The sequence below is a fragment of the Leptonychotes weddellii genome, chromosome 13 (genome assembly GCF_054177405.1).
Source record: "Leptonychotes weddellii isolate Sample4059 chromosome 13, ASM5417740v2, whole genome shotgun sequence".
In the NCBI taxonomy this organism is placed as follows: Eukaryota; Metazoa; Chordata; class Mammalia; order Carnivora; family Phocidae; genus Leptonychotes; species Leptonychotes weddellii.
This window is the reverse complement of record NC_138381.1, coordinates 72,727,096-72,741,567: the sequence shown is the minus strand read 5'-3', so window position 1 is coordinate 72,741,567 and position 14,472 is coordinate 72,727,096. Positions and strand designations below refer to the sequence as shown.

At 56.7% G+C, this 14,472-nt stretch overlaps 1 protein-coding gene across 1 annotated transcript in view; it reads left to right on the top strand.

Annotated features, from left to right (window-relative positions):
* The first annotated feature begins 2,098 nt into the window (after positions 1-2,098).
* Positions 2,099-14,472, top strand: part of DTX1 (deltex E3 ubiquitin ligase 1) — a 35,768-nt gene continuing 23,394 nt past the window's right edge. The window contains exons 1-2 of the mRNA XM_081802173.1: positions 2,099-2,298; positions 2,816-3,814. Of these exons, the coding sequence (XP_081658299.1) occupies positions 3,556-3,814 (259 nt within the window). The 5' untranslated portion in view covers positions 2,099-2,298; positions 2,816-3,555. The remainder of the gene's footprint in view (positions 2,299-2,815; positions 3,815-14,472) is intronic.

Sequence of the window (14,472 nt, the reverse complement as noted above, 5' to 3'; positions counted from 1 at the left end):
CCCTTTCTCCCATGGTTCCCTGGGATCCAGGCTTTTGCACTTTCAGATTTTCCACAGCCCAGTGGAGAGGGGCCACTGCACCAGATCCTCAGCTGGACGCCATTCATTAGTCGCTCAACAAACATAGGCAGCATGCTGCTGTGGGAGTTGCAAAAGGGTTTGGGATTCAAATCCCAAGTCTGCTACTTACTCCCTGTGGGAACATGGGCAAATCACTTACCCTCTTTGAGCCTTGGAAGGTTCTTTTTCCCCATCTGTAAAATGAGGACAATATTCCCCACCTTGTGTGGCAATTATGAAGAGTAGTGTTATGTAAGTGCCCGGCACATAATAGATACTCAAGAAATGATAACCACCCCACACAAGACGAATAAGACACAGTCCTTCATCTCATGGATGCTTCACTCTAGCAGGGACAGCACTGAGGTGGCCAATTGTGATGCAGGCTGTCACATCAAGGTATGGGTAAAGGAACAGAGAGGAAGATGGGAATGAGTTCATGGAAGGCTTCCTGGAAGAAGTGGCATTCAGTCAGACCTTAAATAGCATTATGCAGTCCAGAGTCATGGGTTCTTCTTTCTAAATGCTAAATTTCCGTGTGACCTTGAATCAGTCACTTCCCCACTCTGGGGTCCCCAGATCCCCTTCTGTAACATAAGGTTCATAAGCATTAGCTCTGAATCTTTTGAGTCATAGGCTCTTTTGAGAACAATCTCTGAAAGCCACAGCCCTTCTTCTCAGATAAACGCACACACATGAGTTTGTCTGTCATGGGGCAAGGGGCCCTCATGGACCCCGTAAAGCCACCCTAGGCTGAATCCCAGAGTTCAGCTGGATCGGTACCACTGCAGAGCTGGCCCCATCCTCACACAAAGCCTCTCTCTTTAGTCTGTGGTCAGCACGAGCCAGCAGAATCACTGACTCAATCTGAGAAAGCCCATCAGGCACTGGGCTGCAGGACAGAACAGGGACCTGGGGAGGGGAGGTCATTCCAGCTGGCTGGGGAACCGGAGTCTGGTTCTGGGAAAGCGCCCCTGACCAGTCCTCCCCTGACCTCACCTAGTTTATCAGCATCTGCCTTGGGGAGGAAGAGGAGCGTGGGCCGCTCTGGGCAGGCTCCCAAACAGGCCGCTGACCCCCATCTGTCGCCCAGGCTGGAGTTCCCGGACGCATCCTTCATCTTTCCTAATCTAAACACCCGCAGGCCTCGGGTGGTCCATCCCCCTCCCAGCTAATGTGTGTGCTCAGCTGCATCCAGCCTGCCAGAGGAAGGAGAGCTGGCCATCCCTTTAACACTGGAGCTGCTGCCATCACCTGCCTCCCTTTCCATCCAGCCAACCCTCACCCAGCATTTATTAAGCACCTACTGTTTGCAGGCATCTGTGAATGAGATGGTGGAGGGTCTCACCTTACCTTCCTCCAAAGTCTCTGTCTCCTGGGCTAGGTCCCCTAAACTCCCCTCCAGGGCAAGATACTGTTGCTATCCCGCTCACCTGGAGCAGGTGGGTGCTTTGGGGAAGTAGGCTCTGAGCTGGCTAATTCGGGGCTGGGAGGAGAATCAGCTCTGGGTTGGTGTCTGGACATCTGCTGTGTGATCCTGGCAGTTTCCTACCCTCTCTGGGCCTCAGTCTTCCCATGTTTCATGATTCCATTTGGCTCTGAAATGGGCCTTGCTAGCGCCTCCTCCCTCCCCTCTCCCAGAATAGTGGAAGGAGAAGAGAAAGCTACTCTGGCGTGCTCTAAGATCTTCCTTTGGGCAGTCTCTGGATCATAGTCATTCATTCAAGCATTTATTGAGCACCTATTGGGTTCCAGGCCCTGGGACTGGGCAGCTGGAATGTGAAGACGACTAGGATTTAAGCAGGAGACCCACAGACACCTCACTCCAAGCCTGGCTTCCTGCATGGGGTGAGGAGACCTCCCGGGGTCCCAGATGGGCCTAGCCTAGGATTTGGGGCGCCCCGGGGACTCGCGTGTCAGCCGGCGGCGCTTCGGGCCCCGGTCTGTCTCCTCCCCTTCCTCCTTCTCCGCCCCCTCCACCGCCCCTCCCCGGAGCGCCGCCGCGGCCGCCTCCCACCCGCGGGATCCCGGCATCCAGAGCCGGCGCGTGCGTCCGTCGGTCTGCGGGGCAGTCTGTCCGCGCGCGGAAAGCCCAGCGCCCCGGCGTGCGGCGGCCGCGGGGCCTGGGAGGGAAAGGGCGCGGAGGCGGGACCGCGGCTCCCTCCCACTCCGGGGGGAGCCCAGGAGGCGGCGGTGCGAAGCGCCAGCGGAGAACGAGGCAGCACAGCGGAGAAGGCGGTGAGAGCGCGGGGTGCTTAGGGACCCCACCCCCGGCTCCTGCAGGGGACCGGCGCGCGCTGGGGGGAGGTCTGGGCTGGGGAAGGGGGGGAGCTGGTACCCCCAGGGCGGGAGGCAGCGACGATCCAGCTCCTGGCTTCGCCTCCTCGGTGACGCGACCCCCGAGGGGCCCTGGGCCGCGCCTGCAGCGCCGCTCATCCTCGCACATCCCCGCGCATCCCCGCGCATCCCCGCGCGCCCTGCATCCCGGCCCGGGCGCGGGCCCCGGGGGAGGGGAGCGCTCGGGGAGCTGAGGAGGGGGCTCCGCAGGCGAGGAGCCTCGGAAAATCGCGCCCCCGGCCCCAGCCCTCCCTTCAGGCCTGCCCCAGGGGAAAGCGGGCGGCGACCCCCTTAAGCCCCCCTTGCTGGCCCCCCCATCGGTTCCCCATTGTTCTCAGCCGATCGCTCTCCCGGGAAGGGGGAGGGGGTGCTGCGCTCTCCTCTTAAAGGGCCCTCTCCCCTTCTTGTCTCCCGGCAGGTCGCGAGCACGAGTGGGGTGGGGCGTGCCCACGGGCCCCCGCCCCCCTCGTCCCCCCCGCCCAGCTCCAGAGCCGCAGCCCGGCCCGCGGGCCAGGGGTACGCGGCGCACCCTCCCCGGTGCGTTCTTCAGCCACCCAGGCCTACCAGGACGCCGTGTGGAGCAGGAACCAGGGGGACTGGGACGCCCCCTTCAGCAGGAGCCGTCGGAGGGGCGGACCCGAGACCAGGCGAGCAGCCCCACTGGAGCCAGGCGCAGGGTCTGGGACGCAGTCGGGAGCGCAGAGGGCCGGCTGGGCGCCGCAGAGCCAGCAGCAGGCTGGCCCGGCCCTCCTGGGTGACAGGCCCTGCGTGGCCGGCTGGGAAGAAGTGACTGGAGACCAGCAGGGAAGAGACTGGACCTAGAGTAGGGGCGGCTGCCTCACTCCCTTTCTGAGCCGAGGGAGCCAAGGAATTTAGAGCAGCGTTTCCCCATCACAAAAAAAGACACTTGCTTTTCAGAGCAGCGCCTTTATCTGAGACAGCGCTGGGGGAAGGGGTCCTTGGAGCCTGGAGCTGCACCCCGCACTCTTTTCACTGAGGCCTCGGGGCTCAGAGAGGACCCCGAGTTAGAAAGGAGGCCGGTTGGCTCTTGCTGCCCCCGTCCCTGGGGAGAGAGGAAGTTCCCTGCCTGCCCCCAGGCCCAGGAGGAGCTGGGCCGGTCCTAGTGGGGTCCTGGCCCCTGAGGCTGCAGCAGCGGCCATGTCAAGGCCAGGCCAGGGTGTGATGATGCCCGGGAGCGGGCTGGGCTTCCCACCGCAGAATGTGGCCCGGGTGGTGGTGTGGGAGTGGCTAAATGAGCACAGCCGATGGCGGCCTTACACGGCCACCGTGTGCCACCACATCGAGAATGTGCTCAAGGAGGACGCCCGCGGTTCCGTGGTCCTGGGGCAGGTGGACGCCCAGCTGGTGCCCTACATCATCGACCTGCAGTCCATGCACCAGTTTCGCCAGGACACAGGTGAGCAGACTCGCCCCCGCTCCACTCCCCCCACCCCCCCCCCACCTGTCCGGCCAGGCTGAGGCTGAGACCACACCACCATCACCAGCCTTCATGGTGGAATTCTGGAATCCCCGCAGCATCCCTGAGGAGGGGAGACAGGAACTGCAGGAAGGCTGGTCTGCTGATCCAAAAAAGGGACAGCCTAGCCTAGTCCAGCTGAAGACTTGGGTTCCAGTCCGGCCTCTTGTATTAGTTGTAGGGCCTTGGGCGAGTCATATCACCTCTCTTAGCCTCAGCTTCCTCATCTGTAAAATCTGTGGATCAATGTCTCCCACAGCTGTGTGAGGATTAAATAAAATTGTGCTCACTGAGCACAGGATCTAGAAAAGCATTAGCACCCAGGAAGAGGGCTTTCCATGCACTTCCTCATTTGATTCTTTTCCAACAGTCACAGGCACTAAGTCTTATTATCATATAATTATTATGAGTATTATTAGTCCCATTTTACAGATAAAGAAACTGAGTCTCACAGAAACTGAGTGATTTAAACTCAGAGCTGGGATTTAAGGCCAGGCAATTGAATTCCAGAGCCAATGCTCTTGACCAGTTTCCTGCACTGGCTCCAGGTGTTGGTGCTGGGACGGTGTGATGGGGGGAGGGGGTGGGGGTGGGGGTGGGGGCGGGGTGGCAATGGTAATGTTAACTGTGGAATTGGTGGTGTTGGCATTGATGGTTGCATTGGTGGTTGTCTTGGGAGAGGAGATTGTGATGGGGCAGTAATGATGGAGAGAATGAGGTTGGTGGCTGTGTGATAGGTGAGGATGGTGATAAAGATGGTGAGGTCCATGCTCAGCATTCATGTTCTGGAAACGTGCCATCGCTGTGGAGATCTCTCTGAGTCATTGTTGCTTGGTGGTCTCTGACAAGCTTGGTGGGCAGTGGGGGATGGTGAGTGCCTGCCTCAAGGAAGCTGCCAAAGTATCCTTGGCATGTTCGACCCCAAGGACCAGTGATGGAGGTTTGTGAATCCTTGATTGACAGAATGCACATAACAGCCTTGGAGATGGTAGGACGCGGCCCTGCTCTCCAGAGACGTTCAATACGGGAGCTACCAACTACATGTGGCTATTTAAATTCATGTCGAATAAAATTAAATAAACTTTAAAATTCAGCCCCTCAGTCCCACTAGCCCCATTTCAAGTGCTCAACAGCCACATGTGTCTCATGGCTACCATATTGGACAGCATAGATCCAGAACATTACCATTATCACAGAAAGTTCTAGTGGATAGCTATGCTCTAGAACATTGCTTGGTGCCTACAGAGTGGTCACCAAGTGTGGAAACACAGATGAATTCATAATACATGGTTTTAGTCCATCTGTTTCCATAACTCCAGGCATTGACTGCAGTCACTGGTGGTGCCAGGCATCCATTCATACTATCATATAATCATTTATTGATCTCGCTGTGTGTCAGACCCTGTGCTAAGCACTAGAAAAAAAATGCATGGAGCAAGACAGACAGAGTCCTGAGTAGAGGTTCACTGGAGGACCTACACTGGAGGTCCCAGAGAGCAAGCAAACATGTAATTCACAGATAATCAGTTGCAGGTCTGAGAACATGAAATAAATCTAGGGTAGGGGTGGTGATGGAAATCTGAAGAATGAGTGAAGGGAGGAGTGTCCCAGGCAGCAAGAACAGCCAGTGCAAAGGCCCTGTGGTAGGAAGGAGCAGAGTACATTCAAGTCCACTGTGTGTAGAGTGTGGTGAATGAGAAGGTGGTGCAAGACGAGGTTGGAGCAGGGCCTGGACAGCCATGAAAATGGCTTTGAATTTTCTCCAGACAGTAGAGAAAATCACCATTGAACCCTCCTGCCCATTCTTCCAGAGAGGCGCTGAGTCCCTGATAGAGAAGTGAGAAATGCTAGGCATCCCCTGCCCTAATCATCTGGTTTATCCCCAAACCCTTCTCTGGTGCAGGGCAGAGGTTGGACATCAGGAGGAGGAGGGTTTTCTCTTTGGCTTGGTGTTCGGCTTTCTGTAGGTTCAGAGCTCTCACTGGGTGTGGAAATTTTCCAGGCTCTGGCTTGGAGGGTGGCCCTTAGAGGTAGGGATAGCCCCCCACCCACCCCAAGGCTGCCAAGTTAACCACTCGGTCTTTGATCCCTCTTTTGGGTCCCTTTTCTATCCCCAGCACCCCCACTTGGGCTCCTAGCTCCCCAAACTGCCTCCACTCCCCGCTTCGGCAGTCCCCTTACTCTCAATGACACCCCTTTTATGGTTTAGCCTTGCTGAATCCCCCAGAAGTTCAGCTTCAGTTACTTCCTTGCACTTCCTCCCCAGAGCTGTTCACCCACACCTGCCCCCTGTTTGCCGGAAAAGGGGAAAAAAACCCACTTATCCCTCAACAGGCTCCTGGGAGGCTGCCAAGACCCCCCAGTGAGGGAGGAAGGCCTGGAAACCTATGGGGTGGAGGGTGGGGCAACTTGGTTGTGGAAAACTGTTGGAGGGAGGGACTAGATGCCTCCGCACCAGACATGTTATCATGTGCCCCCTGCTTCTCCCAGAAGTAAGACAATGTCAAGAAAGGACATATTGTTCTCACGGGTAATGGTCAAGGAGAGAGCCTCAAGCAGGTGACCTTAGCTCTCCATGCCTCAGTTTCCACATTTATGAAATAGGCAAGAGTATAGCCTTGCTAGCAGGGTTGTTGGGTAATGGAGAAAACCAGGCCTGTTATTTTATCCCACAAACGTTGACTGATCACCCACCATGTGCCTAGCATGTACTGAACACTATGGATGCACAAGAAATGGGTAGGAAATGCTCAATCTTGAAAAGACTATGATTCTCTCTCTTTCTCTCTCTCTCTCTCTCTCTGTCACACACACACACACAAAACAATATAAAGTTAGAAAACCCAAAGCTCTCATATGTGTACTGAAATGAACACAGCGTCTATCTAGATTTTCTAATTATAGGGACACCTGGGTGGCTTAGTCGTTAAGTGTCTGCCTTCAGCTCAGGTCATGATCCCAGGGTCCTGGGATCGAGTCCCGCATCGGGCTCCTTGCTTAGCCGGGAAGCCTGCTTCTCCCTCTGCCTGCTGCTCTCCCTGCTTGTGTGCACTCGCTCTCTCTCTCTTGCTCACTCTCTCTCTCAAAGAAAAAAAAAATCTAGATTTTCTAATTATAAAATTCTTGACAAGTTCACTGAAGCTGAACCTGAACTTGGTTTGGGGGGAAGTAGCAGTGAGCCCTAGCTTTGCTGGTGCCGTAACTCTGGAGCTGACAGACTTTCTGATGAGGTCAGATAGTAAATAAGAGAGTAAATATCTTAGCCTTTGTGGGCCATACTGTCTCTGTTGTAAGTGCTCACCTCTGCCATTGTATAAAAGCAGCCGTACACGGGAAGCAAATGAACCAATGTGGCTGTGTTCTAATAAAACTAATTGTAGACACTAAAATGTGAATTTGTAGAATTTTCACAAGTCATGAAATAGCCTTTGTTTTCCAACTATTTAAAAATGTAAAGACCACTCTTAGATCATGAGCTGTGCAAAAGCAGGCCATGGGCAGGTTTGGCCCACAGGCTACAGTTCGCCGACCCCTGCCCTCCCATGTTCTTAACCTGCCCCTGGGGTAAGGGAGCCGAGGCCGACCGGACACAGCATATCCTGAACTATACATCTCATGGTGGGCACCACAGTGCACACACGTGTGCGTCCACACACGCAGCACCAACCCGCTTGGATGCCACTGACACACAAAGGCCCTATCTCTGTGTCTGTTGTGCAACTAGCGGAAGGAAACTCAGGTGTCAGGCTCAGACCACAGGAGGGAGGCCAGGCCCGGTCCCATGGGGGCTTCTGTTTGTTCAGCCGGTGCCCGCTCACCTCTTCCCTGCTGGGCTGTTTTCATCACTCCCCACGGGAGGTGAGGTTCCCTTTGAAGCTCTTCAGGTCCAGAGCCCACGTGCAGGGGAAATGATGTGACCCTGGGCCATGTGATGTTAGATCCCTCACAATGGTGTCCCAGGCACAGGGCTGGAAAGGAGAGCCGGGGATAGGCGAGGGATAAGGCAGGTGCCCCTTCACAGGCATGTGCTCTGCGATATCATGATCTTCTTCTTGCTGGTTCCCCAAAGCTTTCCTCATCTTCTTTGGTCTTGAGCTGCCCCTACCATGGGCAGATCAAGATTTCAAAAATGGGAAACCCAGGTCAATAGGTTTGCCCAGGTGGGTGCAGCAACTGGTGGCAGAGGTGGACCCAAGGGTCATGGCGGTCTTGGGGGCAGGGGCTGGCTCCCACTAGCAGTGGGAAAGTAATGTGGGAACCGCTTTCTGCCTCCCTTGCAAGGCCACAACTTCCCTGAAGTTAATTGTCCCCCACCCTGCCATTGGGGTGGCGGCTTCGGAGGGCCTCATCCAGACCCCGGATTTTCCACCTGGTCCCCACAGCTGGACAGCGATGTGACTTAGCCACTTCCCAGGCAACTCCCAGATTCCTCCCTGGACTCACATGGCTGGGACAGGATGGGCAACCTTTCTGACTGATTGGTGTCTCCCATTCTCCTCTCCCTCTGCAGCTAGGGGCACTAGTGGCAGCCTTCTGCCCATTCTGTAGATGGGACAGCTGAGGCTGGGAGACGCCAGGCTGGAGACCATCCACAGCTGCTGTCCCCAAGGCTCGAAGCATGGCTGCACCAGCACTCCCAAACCATGGGGCTGGAGAGACAGGGGGTGGCTGTTTTCAGTTGCCCGAGCCTACATCATTCATTCTCCAGGGAGCTTGGGCTCCGCTCCGCCCTGGTCACTGCCCTTATGGGAATGTCCTGTCTGGGGACCTGCTTAGGCTGTTGGAAACCAGAAGGCCACGGCCCCCAGAGAGAGGCCATCACCAGGGAAAGCACTGCCAGAATTTAGACTCCTAGGCAGGCCATTGTTACAGATGGAGAGACTGAGGCCCAGAGAGAGTGAGTGACTTGCCCAAGGTCACACAGCCATTCAGCCCCAAGCTGGAATCCAGGCCTCTCAGACAGGTCTCGGGGATGGAGAACAAGGTGACATTCAATGCTGGGCTGAGAGAGTCCCCTCCCCCTTCTCCCTTGAGACCTCTGTTAGGGCTTGTTGTCAGGGTCTAGTCCAAGGCAGGAATGGCCTGTGCAACACCAGAGACCTCCGGGACGAGCTCCCTAGTTCAGGATCCCTTGGGACCCCCGCCCAGCCAATCTGCGAGGCTCCTGCCCCTGGGCTTGACAGCAGAGGCAAGAAGGACAATGTGTGTTTGGGTGGGGAGGGGCCCATCCCATGGTGGCAGCAGGTCCAACAAATCCATTCATGGCTGTCTCCCACTACCACCTGTCACATACCTCCATTTCCGCCAGTACCGACCCACCCTTTTGGCCTCTGGATGCTTTTCTGGCTCCAGGAGCCTCTTCTGATAATGTAAACTCATCTTCGTTTTATCTGACAGCTCAGTGGTGTCTGCTCAGTAACAGGCGCTAGGCTGGGTTCTGGGGACTCAGAGAGAGGGACAGGACCCTTGCCAGACTGATTTCAGAGTCTCATGAAGGCCAAGCCAGATATATAGCATGGGACTAGCAGTTGAACCCTCTGACTCAGATATAGAGCCAAATTCCAGCTTGGTCCTTTGCTGGTTGTGTGACCGTGGGCAAACACCCTAACCTCTGGTAGCCTCTGTTCCCTCCTCGGTAAAGTGGGAATGACAATAGTCCCTACCCAAGAGGGGTGTCATGAGGATTAAATGAGATAATATAGGTAAAAGCATGAAGAATATTACTTTGCACATAGTTATCACTCATGCTCAAGTAGGGAAAAGATTTAAATACTCCACAGGAGAGGTGCAGGTTGCCTTCAGCCAGGTAATGTGGGCAGTGTGAGCCTGGGGGCTCTGAGAGAGAGGACTTCCTTGAGGACAGGTCCTCCAAGAGTCTGCATGGTCTGAGGAACACTTTCAGGTAGAGGAAGCAGCATCAGCAAGGTGCTGGAGGGGACCTCAGGCCCAGGTGGAAGAGGGAGGCTGTGCCGGAAGAGGGGAGGGGGTAAGGGAAGCCTCTTGGGTCCCACTGGGCACCACAGGGCTGCCAGCTGCTAGCCTTTAGCGGGGGGGGGGGTGGAGGGGGGCCCCAGGGGACTCAGAGCCATGCTGCAGGACCAGCCTCGTTAATCACCAGCCCTTGGAAGCCAGAGCTGAAGCAGGCTGGGCGGGGGCTGACGCAGGCACGTCCTTACAGCCCGTCGGGTTTCCTCCACCCAGCCAGTGGGCATCGCCCCATTTTCCACACAGCAAAGCTGAGGCTCAGAGGGTGGGGAGCCTGAGCTAAGAAGAAGTGGGTGGGACATTCAGATCCGGGTCTGCCGCACCCACACTGTGCCAGGCCTGGCAGCTCCAGCACCTTGGACAGAGCTGCCAGCGCCCCGCCCCCGCGTTGGGGTGGGTGGGGGGCTTGGGGGTATCCTGGGTCAGAGCCCCCTCACAGCCGGCTCTTTCCCGCTCCTCCCCTGTCCCCTGCCCCTCCTTCTCCCCCGCTGCGTCCTTCCGAGGGAGCTGTGGAGTCTGACCCAGAGGTGAGGGAGGTGATGAGCGCTGTGGCGGGGGAGGGGACGCGGACTGATGGGCGCTGTTATCAGTAAGGTGGAGTCTGGGCATGATAAAGGCCGTGGCGTCAGGGAGGGTGATAGTGGCTGTCGTGGGGAGGGGACGGGGGACAGTAGGGGTTCCGTGGGGGTGCTGATGGAGGGTGGGAAGAAGATGATAAGGAGTGAAGGAGGAGGCATGGGAGTTCTAATGGGGAGGTGATAGCACACGTGACTGGAGGGTAATGAGGAGGGGTCAGGGTGGGGAGGTGATGGGGCAGAACCGGTCACAGCAACGGTGCCCATTCAGGCCATGGGCGAGGGGGTCCCTAGTTCCGCTCCCCAGTGTGGAGTTCTCAGGGTGTGGAGGGTGCCCAGGGCCCTCCCCGGCTCCCCTCCCCCAACATCCATGTCTCCCGGGGCCTCCCTCTTTCCACTAACTCCTGCATCACACCCCAGGGTAGCCACCCCCAGGACAGCCTCCAGGGCCCAAGACAGTCATCCCCCCCACCCCGTAGCCCCCACAGCCTCTTGATTGACACAGACACCCCCACCAGCCCCCGGCTGCCCCTGGTTGAATCCTGCTGAGGACATGGGGCCCAAAAGCTGGATCTGACTGCCTCAGGGAGCCTTGCTGGTGAGGCCCAGGCTCCAGGTTCCCTCCCCAGCAGCTCTCTGGTATTGGTGGGGGGAGGAGGGGAGCAGGCTTGTGACTTTGGGTAAACTGCCCTCCCTCCCTTCTCTGTGATGTGGCCCCGGCCACAGTACCTATCGCAGGGGATTGTGGTCAGTATTCATTCCTTCATGCAGGCAGCAGGAAGGTAATGAGCACCTACAATGTGCCAGGCACTGTCCCAGGCCCTGAGGATGCAGCAGCGAACAGGACAGACAAACCCCCGCCCTCAAGGCCCTTCTATCTGGTGTGATACAGGAGGCCAGGCACCAAGGAGGTCCCAGGATGTGGGGCTGTTCCTCACCTCAGGGCCCCACGAGCGACCAGGTTGGGGGCTCAGTCTCCTCTGGATCCTGGATGGCTGTGTCCTTGCTCCGCCACCCTGTCTGAGCTCCTCTCCCTCTCTGGGCTCCTCCCATTGTAGCTCTGGAGCTGCTCCAGGCTGCCACCTCCACCTGCCCAGGAGGTAGTAGCAGGCCGATGATGGGATATGGGAGGGAGTCTGGCGCCGGGCCCTGGAGCTGAATGCCCTGAAATGCGGAACAAAGGACAAGGCAATCAAAGGAGGCAGCGCTGGTGGCCAGGCCAGTCCTGCCAGCAGCTGCAGCATAGCCACCGCTCCTCCCGATGACAGGCTGTGCCCTGCCACTGCTGGGCCTTTGTCCCCTGTCCCTCCCACCACAAGCAGAACATGCCAGAGGAAGCATACAGTTTACCTGAAATCACACCATTATGGGGCCCTCCTTCTAGAGAGGCTCCACTCTTCTAGAGAACAAGGGTTCGTTCATGCCAAGGTGTTAGTCACCTGATACAGTGGAATTAAGAGAAGGGGCCCGGGCTCAAGGGCTGCCTCTAATTTCTAGGGGATTTGGGCCAAGTCCCTGCTCTTTCTGGGACCCAGTTCCCCCACCTTGACAGAGGCTGAAAACTCAGATGCTTACGGAGCCTGGGCAGCTAATAGAAGTGCGTGAGGTGGCTGGGAAGGCAAAGGTTTTCAACTGTTGCTCTTTAGTGCTTGGTACACAGTAGGTGCCCAATAAATACTCGAACCCATGAATGTGGTGGCGGTGGCTCAGTTTCTGCTAACGGTTGCCAAGGAGGCCAGTCCCTGTGGCCACATCTTTGGATATTTTGGGATTTTTGAAATCCAGACTTGAGTGAGTCTACCCCAGTTTTTAAATGCTGGTCATTTTTAAAAATGTAAATAGCACGCAAACCAAAACAAACTCACATCCACCACTAACTTGCAATCTCCAAGCTAGTCATTTGTAGCATTCAGTTAGGTTCCCTCGCATATATTTGGTCCTTCCTTCCTTCCTTCAGCTAGTATTTTCTAAGTGCCTATCCCTACGTTCCTGGCTATCAGGGGATGCTAAGGTGGCCGAAAGCCAGCCCAACTTTTGAGAGGCTCCCAGGCTGGAGGGAACACAGCCTCAATATTTTAGTGAGCTATGTGCTTTAACGGGGTTACTGCAGGTGCAAGGTGCTATGGGAGCCCCAAGAAGGGTGTGATTCCCCCTCAGGATGGCAGAGAAAATTCCAAGAGGATAGAGCTTGAGCTGAGCCAGGAAGATTGCTTGGGAACTCGGCAGGGAGGAAAGTGGGGTGGGTGAAGGGAGTGTCAGAGGGAGTGGCGTGTGCAAATCCGCAGAGGCACAAGCATGCATGATGTGTTCAGAAAATAACTAGAAGTTTGGTGTGGTTAGAGTATGAGGCTGCACAGACAGCTTGTGATGGGTCTCAGAGAGGAGCTGAAGAGCTTAGACTGATTCCGAAGGGCACTAGGGAGCTACTGATGGGTACTGAGCAGCGGAGTGATGTGGTCAGACTTGAGTTTGGCTCTGGCTGCCACGTGAGCACGCACTGCAGGGTGCAGAGGGTGGAAGCTCACACGCAGGGCACAGGCTACCACGGTAGTCGAGGCCAGCCCTAATGGTGGCTTGGACGGGGTGGTGGCGGTGGAAGTGGGTAGAAGTCCAGACCCCTCTGGGTTAAATCCTGGCTTCATAACGTAGTAGCTGTGTGACTTGGGGCAAGTCACTCCGCCTCTCTGTGCTGTAGCATTTGTACAATGCAAGATAATAACGGTACCGTTCTGCAGGGCATTGTGTGGACTAAGAGTTGGCCCCCTGAAGCGCTTAGAACAGACCCTGGCGCGTAGCAGGCCCTCGGTGGGCATTTACTACTATTACGATGTCTACTTCAGAGATGAGGAAGGAAAGGCTCAGAGCTGTCGGGTCAGTTGTCCAGGGCCACACAGGGCTCCAGGAGCTGGAGGCTCTCTGTTCCTTCTGTTCCCCACTCCCTCGTTTCCTCTTGCAGCTGTTGCTGCTAGTGCCAGGGGGGCCAAACCCAAGTGCGCTAGAAGCCAGACGACCGAGAAGTCCCACACGCAGCACATACAGTGGGCACAGCCCGCTGCCGGCAGCCTGTGGGACAAGGGCCTTTCGGACCCCATTTGAAGGCAGCAACCTCTCCCAGTGCCAGGCAGCCCCTCAGCTTTCCCTGCCCCTCCCCTCTCCTCTCCATGGCCCTGGCCTGGCTGCCGGCCGACCCTGGGGAGCCTGGGCCAGCTTCAAACGTGCAGAAACCACTAATGGGCCACAGCTCTGCCTGACGAGTCCCCTGGGAGAGTTTGAAGGCAAACAGAATGCTGTGGGATTATTGATCCCAGGGTGTGGACTTGGGGAGGGGCGCCCTGGGGCCAGAGCCTGCAGATCCCAGCCTGGCCCCTGCCCCAGCCACCCCTCCTCATCTTCTCAAGGAGCCTGACTTGCCCCATCTTCCAAATGGGGCTAAACCCCATCGGGCCGATGTGGAGACTGGGGGGCGCCCATGACCCCCCAGCGCAGGAGTTGACACAGCAGAAGCATTCGATAAATCGGGATGGTTGTAGGGGCTGCTGTTTGCTGTCGGTGGGGCGCTGGCCATGCAGACAGTCGGTGGGGGTTAAGGGAGAGGACCAACCTCTATTCTGGAAGGTCAAATAGCAGGCTGGAGCCTCAGCCGTGTGCCTTGCCCAACCTCCGTGCCTCAGTTTCCTCCTCCGGGAAACGGGCTCGTGGGAGTAGAGCAGAGCAGTAAAGGGAACAGCCATGGGAGCCAGGCAGCCGGGTAACGGGGTCTGGCGAGACCACTTGGGCATCTTCTTAAACTGCTGTGCCTCCATTTCGTTGCCCCTAAAATGGGGTAAGGATATCCCTACCTCATCGGGCTGTCATGAGGATTAAATGAGTTGACACGAACCACAGCCACAGAACTGTTGGTGTTATGATTACTTCTGGGTTGGTGGAGGAGTCAGTAAAGTCCCTCACTGGGGCCCAGCATCTAGTGGGTGCTCAATTCATGCTCAACCCACTGCCCAACCTCCGGTCACAGGCCTGCAACAGGACACCCTCCACCTG